At 44.5% G+C, this 10,629-nt stretch overlaps 1 protein-coding gene across 1 annotated transcript in view; it reads right to left on the minus strand.

The window, feature by feature from the left end:
• The window catches only part of KALRN (kalirin RhoGEF kinase), a gene marked incomplete at its 5' end in the record, with an annotated part of 302,460 nt that extends 294,289 nt beyond the window's left edge, over nucleotides 1-8,171 (minus strand). Inside the window, 1 exon segment of the mRNA XM_032209049.1 lies at nucleotides 8,081-8,171. Coding sequence (XP_032064940.1) covers nucleotides 8,081-8,171 — 91 coding nt within the window.
• Nucleotides 8,172-10,629: the final 2,458 nt, after the last annotated feature.

Here is a 10,629-nt window from a genome sequence, read left to right on the forward strand (position 1 = left end):
TCCAGTTTTCTTTCCATTTGAAGAAGACATCTAGTCTTTGGGTTCGAAGACAACCTGTGATAGTAAGTATCTCTGGGACTTCCCATTTCTCTCGTATCTCCAAAGCTGCTGAAAAGAACATTGGTCTTACCTGAATGTGTCCTTTCAGTAGAATAGAGGGAGGGGTTACGCGTGGGTATTGTCACAGCCTAATTGGTCCATAGACTGAGGGAAATTTCTTTAATATTCCTCCTTTCCCATTGGCTCCCAGTTTCCTCGATGTCGACGGACCGTACCTGTAAAGATACAAGAAAGACCAGGGACCTCCTGGCCTTCCCCGTGGCCTCTCTCTATACTAGCTAGGGTGGGTCGTAACCCCTCCCTCTATTCTACTGAAAAGACACATTCAGGTAAGACCAGCATTCTTTTTCCAGTAGAATTGAGGGAGGGGTTACGCGTGGGACATACCCAAGTTTAGTCCCAGGGGGGGAAACTAAGACCCAGGGGGAGGGGCAGCTGCCACCCATTGAAGAACCCTGCGACCGAAGGACGCCTCCGCGGAGGCAAATGTGTCCAGGTGGTAGTGACGGATGAAAGAGGGTGGGGACGACCAAGTGACTGCCTGGAAAATGTCCTCAAATGGGGCCCTGGTAGCCCATGCCGCAGTGGTAGTGGCACTTCAGGTGGAATGGGTCGTGATCCCTGCTGGAGGGGCCTGATCGGATGTCTCGTAAGCCGTCACTATGGCCTGCCGCAGCCACCTGCCAATGGTGGCTGAGGACACCCTGGCTCCTAAAGACCCGGGCTGAAAAGAGACAAAGAGAGCCTCTGATTTGTGCACACTCGCCGTCCACCTGAGGTACATGTGCAAGGTGCGGCGGACGTCCAGTCGGTGCCAGAGACACTCCCTTTCGTGGGAAGGGGCCGGACAAAAGTTAGGCAAAATGATCTCCTATGCCATGTAGAATGGAGTGTTCACTTTCAGGAAGAAAGTGGGGTCCAGATGAAGGACCACCCTATCTTGATGGAATTGGCAGGGATCGTCCTTGGATGTCAGGGTGCCCAGTTCCGAAATATGTCTGGCCGACGTGACTGCGACTAGGAAGGCAACCTTGAGGGAAAATAATCAAAGGTGGACCATTCAAAGGGGTTCAAATGGGGCTCCCGTCAGAGCCTGGAGGACAAAGGGCAGGTCCCCGGTTGGAAATCTATGTATAGGGGGAGGTATGAGGTTCGCCGCCCCTTCAAGAACCATTTAATCAGAGGGAGGTGAGATAGGGCGGAGGGGCCCTCCCCCCAAGAACGGAGGACAAAGCCGCCACCTGGCAGCATAGGGTGTTGTGGGTCCAGACCCTTCTGTAGAAACTCTAGAATGCGGGCCACCGAGACATCGGTGGGGTTGATACTTAGCGGGTTACACCACCTGACGAACGCCGACCAAGTGGAGTTGTAAATTTGAGTGGTCGACGGACGCCTAGAGGCCTCAATGGTTGCTATGACCTTGGAGGGTAGGTTAGTGTTCCTCAGGAGTCACTGCTCAAGTGCCAAGCAGTCAAGTGGAGCCACTGGGGCTCCGGGTGGATCAGAACCCTTGGCACAGGATGATCTCCTCCTGAGCAATCCTCCATGGGGGGGGATACTGATAGCTGGACGAGGTCCACAAACCAGGGCCTCCTTGGCCAATAGGTGGCCAGCATGATGATGTGCGCCCTCTCTGTTACTACCTTACTGAGGGTCCCCACGATAGGGAGGATAGGGGGAAAGGCGTAAAGGGGGTCTGGTGGCCATCTGCTCCTGAGGGCATCTGTGCCCTCCATGGTTCGGATCTGGAATCAGGAGAAGAACCTTGGCAGTTGTGAGTTTGCTGGGGTAGCAAAGAAGTCCACCCACAGGGTGCCGAACCTCTGGCAGATCTTCTGGAATAACTCAGGTATGAGTTGCCACTCGCCATTGTTGAGGGTTGCTCAGCTCAGCCAGTCTACCTGATGGTTGGATGTGCCCAATATGTGTTTCAACACCAGTGATGGCAAGTGTCTCTCTGCCCATGAATCGATCTTCAGGGCTTCCAGTCAGAGAGCCCGGGAATGAGTATCCCCCCTGATGGTTCATGTGGACTTTCATGGCTACATTGTCTGCCAGGAGAAGTACGTGACATCCTACAATCAAGTCCTTGAAGTGTCGGAGGGCCAGGCGAGCTGCCTTCAGCTCCAGCCAATTGATGTTGTGGCAGAGATCTGAAGCTGTCCAACGACCCTGCGCCAGCCTAGAGTCCATCAAGGCCCCCAACCAAACAAACTTGCATCTGTTGTCACTGTTATTCTGTCCTGCTCCCAGAAGCTGCAACCCCGACAAGCAGTTCGGCATGCTTGTCCTCCGGCTTTATCTTATCAGCCGCATCCCCAGAGACTATAGGAGAGGAGGCAACCAGAGCTGCTACTGGTGTATCGATTGCTGGCAATTGCAGTGCCTGGGCAAAAGCCTGCTCCACATTGCAGAAGCGGCGATTGTTGCTGCCCGGATTGGAAAAGGTGGAAGGACAGGCCCACTGGTACTTTACTACCTCAAGGAACAGGAGGGGGAGCAGGAATCTCCTCATTGTTTGTGGCGGTGTTAGAAAACATAGCCAGATTGGGGTCCCTAGGCTGAGGGACCGTTGGATCCCCAGTTCCGATCTTAGTGGTTTTCCTGGCTTTGTATAACAGAGTTTTAAACATGGCTGGTGGAAAGAGACCCGGAAAGGCGAGGGGATCTGGAGGAACTGAATCCTCATCCTCCGAGAAGCCCATGTCATAGTGATTGTCCTCCCCCAAAATGGAACCTTCGCTGACCATGGAGGGGGATGGGGACCTGAGATGCTGCTGCCTATGAACCCCTGGGGCCCTGCCAGGGTGAGGGGCCCTGTCTCTCTGGGACATGCTGGCGATGCCTCAGGAGATGGCCGTAGAAATGAGTCATTTAATATTTTCAGGCAGGAGATCTAGGTCTTCAAGATCCTCCTGGGCCTGATAATGGTGGATCCTGGGGGGGGGGGGGCTAACCCTGTACAGATGTGGTATGACCTAGAAGGGCCCTCCAAGGAACCCCACCACCAATGGCTCTGGGAGAGATAGAAGGGGAAGGGGAAACTCCTTGCCTAGAATACCTATGGGATCTAGATGGGGAAACTGAAGGGGAAGAAGGACTAAACCCTCTAGGAGGAGAGCCCGAATGTGTGGATGGGGGACCTGGATCTGCTGGCTGAACAGGGCCTGGTGATCTGGGCCTGCTTTTCTGCTCTGGTTATGGTCTTCTCCAGAGCTCTCTGCCTCCTAAGTTCATCCCTTGCTGCTGCTCTGGAAGGGTGCTGAGCTGCCATAGGTTTGGAGGCCACAGCCCTGGTTCTGGGCCTATCTGTTTGGTCTTCCCTATCTTCGTTGAAGGCCTCTAATGGGGCCTGCGGAGGCTTAGATCTTTCTGCCATTGCAACACTCACATGTCTGGATTCAAAGGCCACTGTAGGTTCCACTGGTGTTTGGGCCTGCGGGAGCTGCAAATCTGTATTCAGGTCAAGGTCCTACTGGCCTCGATTAGTAGCGATGCAGGAACTTGAGGGTGGCCACACGGTTCCTCAGGTGGCCTTCCATACGTGGCGTAGCGTAAATGGCTGCTGGCCCCCCCGAAAGCACTGCCGAGAAGTCTGGAACGATCATGGCTTGCCTTTTAAGAGCCGAAGCTCATCCTTTAATCATCTCGGCCCCTTGCTGATCTGGGACAGCATGGCAGAAGGCAGCAATTGAGTTAAGGAGGAATGGTGTGCTGGGGAATCTCCGTGCGCTCTCACGAGGCACTCAGCACTGGGAAAAAAAGCCGCAGAGTCTCTTTTTAAATTTTGCAGATTGCAGCAAGCTCCCGGGAACTGCACTTCGAAGCCCGTCACCCCTGCTGGCCCAGGGATCAGAGCAGGGCTCCTGGCTCGCGGAGTGGGAGGGCAATGCCCCAAAGGGCTCTCCCAAGTCGCACAAAGCAGAAAGGACTGCTCCTGGGGCCGCCGCTGATATAATTTGGAATTTAGAGAAATCAATCAATCGAATCAAATAATCAATTATAATGAATTTATAAATTTTTCCAACCTAAGAGCCAAAACAACAGTGCTTGGACCAAAAGACTTAGAGGAAACTGGGAGCCAATGGGAAAGGAGGAATATTAAAGAAATTTCCCTCAGTCTATGGACCAATCAGGCTGTGACAATACCCACATGTAACCTCTCCCTCGATTCTACTGGAAAAGAAAAAGGTTTTCAGGGATTTCCTATAGTGCCAGTAGGGTAAGGCTACTCTCACTTTAGAAAAAATATCCTCTAAAACAGGGCTGTTAAATTCCTGGCCCGCAGGCTGGATGCGTCATGCCCTGGCCACGCCCACGCCTGGTTTAGCAAAGGGGGAAAAATTCCCGATACATCACATGACACCACCCCTAAAAGGAGGGTATCACAGGAGGAAAAATGATTTTAATTTAATAATTAAATTAGATAATTAATTTAATCTTAATGATTAAGAATTTAAGACGAATGGTTCATAAATCTTGTGTATATATTGCAAAGAAGAAAATAGCTGGGCTCAAAGCAACAACTCTTATTGAATTTTGTAGACCGGTAGAGATAACTGGAGATCTACAAATATCTAGGTCAGTTTTCCAACTTCTGGTAGGCCCGGTTGGTCTGTTTTTCGCCCTCCCCAGACTTCAGGAGGCTTTCCTGAAGCTTGGGGAGGGCAAAAACGGCCTCCCACCACCCTCCAAAAGGCTGAAGGCTGCATGCACGCTGGAGCTGACATAGGGCAATGCCTTGCGTCCTCTCAGATATGGCTCTGCGTACCACCTGTGGCACGCATGCCATAGGTTTGCCATCACGGATCTAGGTTCAGTGCTATGCAGGACCTTAAACATCAGCATCTTGAATTGTACCTGGAAGTATTGATATTCTGAGTTGGTATTATGTATGTATGTATGTATGTATGTATGTATGTATATGTGTATGTGTATGTGTATGTGTATGTGTATGTGTATGTGTATGTGTATGTGTATGTGTATGTGTATGTGTATGTGTATGTGTATGTGTATGTATATATATATTTCATAGCATAGCAATGTCAGAACTTTTTTGCAACATCCAAACTGGAAATGAACAAACCAAGGAAACAGGTTTATTTAAGTTTGACTACTTATATTTATTACAAAAATGTCATGGATTTTAACTAGTACTTTTGCTTTTAAATATAAATCTACATGTACATTCAAATTTAGTATCTAACTTTTTCCCCAGACATTTTTGATGGAGGATGTAACTTGTCCATTCTGAAATGTGAGCTGGCTGGCACCTGGGTTATCTGGACCCAACAGCTACCAAACTTCTTATCAGTTTTAAAAAGATAACCGCAAAGGACAGAAGGCAAAATCTTCTAAGAGAGAAGACTTTGAAGAAAATCAAAAGTGTGAAATCAAAGCACAGAGAAAGGAAGGCACTTGAAAGCAAGTACATATGAAAAGAAACAGCGAGCTCATGTGATTTGGGTGGAAAAAAAGAAGCAAAATTCATTTTTGAGCTCAGGCTTTTTGTAGAGATATGCAGGACAGAATATAAAGAACAACACTTCAGCTGCAGATTAGGAATGATGCTCCTCAGGCACCAAATAAACCATAAAGATACATTTCCAAAAAAGACACTGGTAATTGTTGCCTGTTACTGAGAGGCAGTGTAGTTGGCAAGGTTGGTATTAAGCTTGCTGTGTCCAAAGCAATTGCCTTTTCATGAAGAGACAAAGAAGCAAGACAATTGGACAAGAGGGGTCTCAAGTGTCTTCTCTACCATATTCTCAAAAGAGGATTTTATGGTAACCTTTTCATTCTGCACAACCTCTGCCTGTTCAGGCTATATTATCTTTAGGTAATGAGTTACACTAGGACAGCATAAAATCTCCTTTCTGAACCAGAAGCCCATTTACACTTCAGAAAAAAGGGTGCAGTATTTTGAATAACTAAGACCAAAAGAAAGTCATCTAATGCAGTTTGCTCTTTTTTCCAAGTCTATCACAAATTCCAGAAGTAAAATTTTCATTTTTTAAAAACCAGAATCTTTAACATAAGTATGGCTACCAATTGAGCAATACACGAAGGACATGGGGATGGCAATTACATGAATCTTGCTTAGATAAAGCCTGACCGGTGTCTTTTAAACTTGAGCATCACTCTATTTTACCATTTTAGGTCAATGGTCAAGGTAGTCCACATAGCTTTTAAGCTGGCAATATCTAGAAGCAAGATATTGAATAATGGATCACACACGCCAAGCATAGGATTGGATATAAATTCATAAAGCACATATACATATGCAATAACATTCATCTTTTAATTTGTAATTAATCTATTTGAACATCCAGTTCAGTATTGATTCCAAAGGCACGAACGTGGAATATTATACAACTTTCATGATTTGTCTATCTACCTTCTAGTAGAAAAGTATAGCACATCCATGTTAAAATGAAAATAAAACTCATTATTTATGCCATTATTACACTCATTCAGTCAGTCAGTCAGTTTGTACGACTGCCCTTCTCACCTAAGTGACTCTCGGCTCGCAAAGTTTACAATGTATTAACATTACCTCTTGCTTTTCCACTTCTCTTGCTTTTCTCCACTTCAAAATGGATAATAATTAAACACAAAATAGAATAGACAGTTGTAATTAAAGCATAAAAGCAAACAAATAGTTAGGCAGTAAGCAACAACCATCAGCAAAAACCCATTTGAACAAAAGCAGGTTGAGAGAAAAAGCTATTTACTTGCTGCAAGGAGAACAATTAAGATGAACCTTCCCAGTCTTTTTTTATCTGCAATTTCAGAACCTCAATGGAAACAGCAAATGTCCCTCTGAGGAATAAAGAAGGCCACTGCTGAGAATCTTAAAATTCAGGCAGGGTGAGAGAGAAAGAATATAATCTTTCAAATAACCTACTCCAAAGTCATGTGAGTTTTATAAATCATAACCCACACTTTGAATTATGTCTGGAAACTGATTTCCCTTCTTACTCACACTATAATTAAAGATGTACCGGTAAGCATTTGATCATCTTCTGTATTTGATCACCCAACAATGGGAATAATGTGTCTTTAAGACATTTTGGGTTTTGTTTAAGAATCAGCATTTCCTTGCTTTTTCATCTTTATTATCTTACCCCGCTGGAATCCTGTCATCTCCCTTCTGACTTGACTTTTTGATACTTACTCCTTATTTTTTTATTATATTATTTCCAATTTTCAAACATTCAAAACAGAAGGAAGTTTATCTTACAGATACAATGTGAGAATGTGGTGCAGCTTTCAATATGTTGCTGTTCTGTTATTAAACTATAGCCCAACCAGTTTATTTTAATTTAGCATTGGAACCAAATGCGAGGTTTGCAGAAATTCTAATTAATTTTAGCTACATGTAGAACCATATGTCATGATGTTAAATTATAGAGAAATACAAATGTCATTGCACAAGTTTAAAACAACTCATTATTTTTAATCCAATAACCTAGAAATTGCAGATAGATAATCATTCAATGTCTGTTTAGGAAGATATCTTATATTAAGCCAGATTCTATCCTTGTACCCGATTTTCATTGACAATGGGGCAGATAACCAAGAGATCAGCTAGATGCTTTGGATGACACCATATATATTGCTTTTGATTAAGCTTCGGCTAATGGGAGTTGAAATACAAAAAAATTAACTTGAGTTCCACAAACAGGATTTTTGTTTGAATCATAAGTAGAGATGGTAAAAATTGAACATCAGACCCTATTCATTTAATTCATATTCATCTTTTCATGAAGAAATTGTTCTCAAGGAGGTGAGGAATCAAGGAAAATAAATTAAAAATAGAGTTGAAAATGTATTTAAATACGCCAGTACAACATAGCTTAAGAGGTACCCTTGGGATTCTACTTGTTAAAACATTATTTAAATCCAATTGATAGATAACTGTTTCCCAATATCTTGCAAAACTCGGAAACAAAACAAAACTAATTTTTGCTAGCATTAATTAAACTTCAGAATGGAAATGGAAACACTGTGAACTTACCTGAAACAAAGGCCACCTTTTCCTTTAGTATGGGAAGGACATCAGCAGCTTTCAAGCCATCATTGCGGAAAGATCCTGCAAAAAATGAAGGGGAAAAAAAAGAAAAGAACAATATTCAGTTAAAAGATATTCCACCTTTTGACCTTGTTTATTTCATCTACCAAATCAATAGAAAGTGAATTTCTACACTTTGGGGTTGAAAAGATGTGATGACCAATGTTCCCTCTAATTTTTTTTCAGTGTGAGCAGAAAAGTATAGTGTTTGAGCGGGATATTTTCATGCCTGAGCACCTGATTTTTTTTCACAGATGTCACCTAAGACAACAACGAAATCAGTATTATTTGAAACTCAAAGTTATGTTTATTCAAGGTACGCGCTTAATTAAAAGTGTTATATAATATCAGTATCACTTAACAATGCTCCTGCTTAGCAACCAAAATGTTCGCTCAGAAAGTCTGGCATTTGAAGCACGCAAGTCTTAAAGCTGTTGTTACAAGATCCTTGCACCCCTAACCCTTTAGAAAAAAAAACCCAGGGGTCTTCAAACCTGACAGTTTTAAGACTTGTGGACTTCAACTCCCAGAATTCCTCCTCCAGTCATGTTGCAGCGACGTCATCTGCGTGGATCTGCTCCATCTTCGTTTTTTTTCACAGGGGGCAGGGCTGCCGCTGAAGATGCCAATGAGCCCCCGCCGACACTAGAATAACTGCTGCCGCCTCCTCCTCCTCCTCCAACAGCACCACCACATTTGCTGCCCACACTGCAGCTGCGATGAAGCCGCCAAAGCTCCCGCTGGTGCCCCCGCCTATGGCAGCAGCGGCGGTGTCTCCCCCTCCGCTCAGAGCACCTCAGCTGGGATCCAAGTTACCCCTGCCGCCACCTCCACCTCTGCCATGCTTTTGCAGCGCTGGGCAGCAAATGTGGTGGTGCTGTTGGAGAAGGAGGAGGAGGCGACAGCAGATATTGTGGTGGCGGCAAGGGCTTTGGGGGTTTACTTCAGTCGCAGCACCGGGCGCAAGCAGCTAGGATTGGCCACCCACAAAGGACCTCCCTGGGCTTGCTCTGCTGAACACGGGGCGACTGATGCTAGTTTGAGCGGCCACGGCTGGCGCAAACTACCGTCAGTTGCTCCATGCTCATCGAAAGAAGTCTGGGGAGGTCCTTTGCGGGCGGCCAGTTCCTTTGCGGGCAGCCAGCTTCCGAAGCCTGTGACAGAAATCACTGCGCGGCAGTTAGAAACGGCTGTGCGGTGTTTTCTTGCCATGTGTGCGGCCGCGCAGCCGCGCACCTTAGAGGGAACAGTGGTGATGACCTAAAAAATTTGACCCACTGCAATTTTCTTCTAAAGAAAAACCTATCATTTTATCCACAAAGCATTCTGCATGATCAGATTACAGTAGGAAATTAGTGTCTGTGTGTGGGGGGTCATTTTCCATCCTACTGTTATAGTATCTAGGCTGAAATCTAAGCAGTAGAGAGTGAAAATGCAGTTGGAGTTGAAGACTGATTCCTGGTGATTGTATCCATGCCATTTTATTGCCAGGAAGTAGCAGATTATTCTTCTCCCAGGTTTTTTTTTATTTATTTTAAAAATATCACTCAAAGCTACAACTCTGATGATATCCCATTTAAGGTTAATCTTCTTTAACTTCTAAAGTCAGTTAAGGTATTCTCCATCTCCTGAAGAAGCATGTTGGCATTAAAAAATTAAAACAATTTCAAAATACAAAAAATACATATTAAAGTTAATTGTGTTCACTAGAACTTTTCGAATTGCAGGCTTTTCAATACATCTGAAATTCCAATTTTTAAACCTGCACCTACATCCCTGAAAATGCATAATATTTAATATGCATATTCTGCAGAAATTACGTTGGATGTGCAGGGAAGCAGGGAATAAACAAAGGCAAGAGTTCTATATAGGAAGACTGTTAAAAATACAACTCTCTTTCCTTCTGGTAAACATCTGAACTTCATTCCCTGAAGAGCTTCTCTGGGTCATATATCACCTAGTTTCAAAATGTTCCCACTGCAGTAGAGGTAGTCCTCGACTTACAACCACAATTGAGCTCAAAATTTCTGTGGTTAAGTAAGATGCTTGTTAAGTGAGTTTTACCACATTTTACAACCTTTCTTGCCTGAGTTGTTAACAGTTGATAAGTTAGTAATATGATTGCTAAGTGAATCTGGCTTCCCCGTTGACTTGACCCTAGGATACAGCAACAGTCATGAATATGAACCAGTTGCCAAGGATTTGAATTTTGATCACAGGATCATGGGGATGCTGTGAAGGTTGTAACTGTGAAAAATGGTGTTGCTGTTGTAATTTTGAACAGTCACTAAATGAACCGTTGTAAGTCGAGAACTACCTGTACAAGTAGATCATTGCATAAATGCTACAAATAAGAACTATGGTTTATGATTTCTTACATTTCATGATCATCAAAGGAAAGTAAAATGCCATATGGTAGTTACTACTGATTGGGCCTTGGTGGCTTCCTCTTCATTCATTCTTCAATAGATTAATAAATTATCACTTTATCCTCC

This window comes from Thamnophis elegans, chromosome 1, assembly GCF_009769535.1.
Source record: "Thamnophis elegans isolate rThaEle1 chromosome 1, rThaEle1.pri, whole genome shotgun sequence".
Classification (NCBI taxonomy): Eukaryota; Metazoa; Chordata; class Lepidosauria; order Squamata; family Colubridae; genus Thamnophis; species Thamnophis elegans.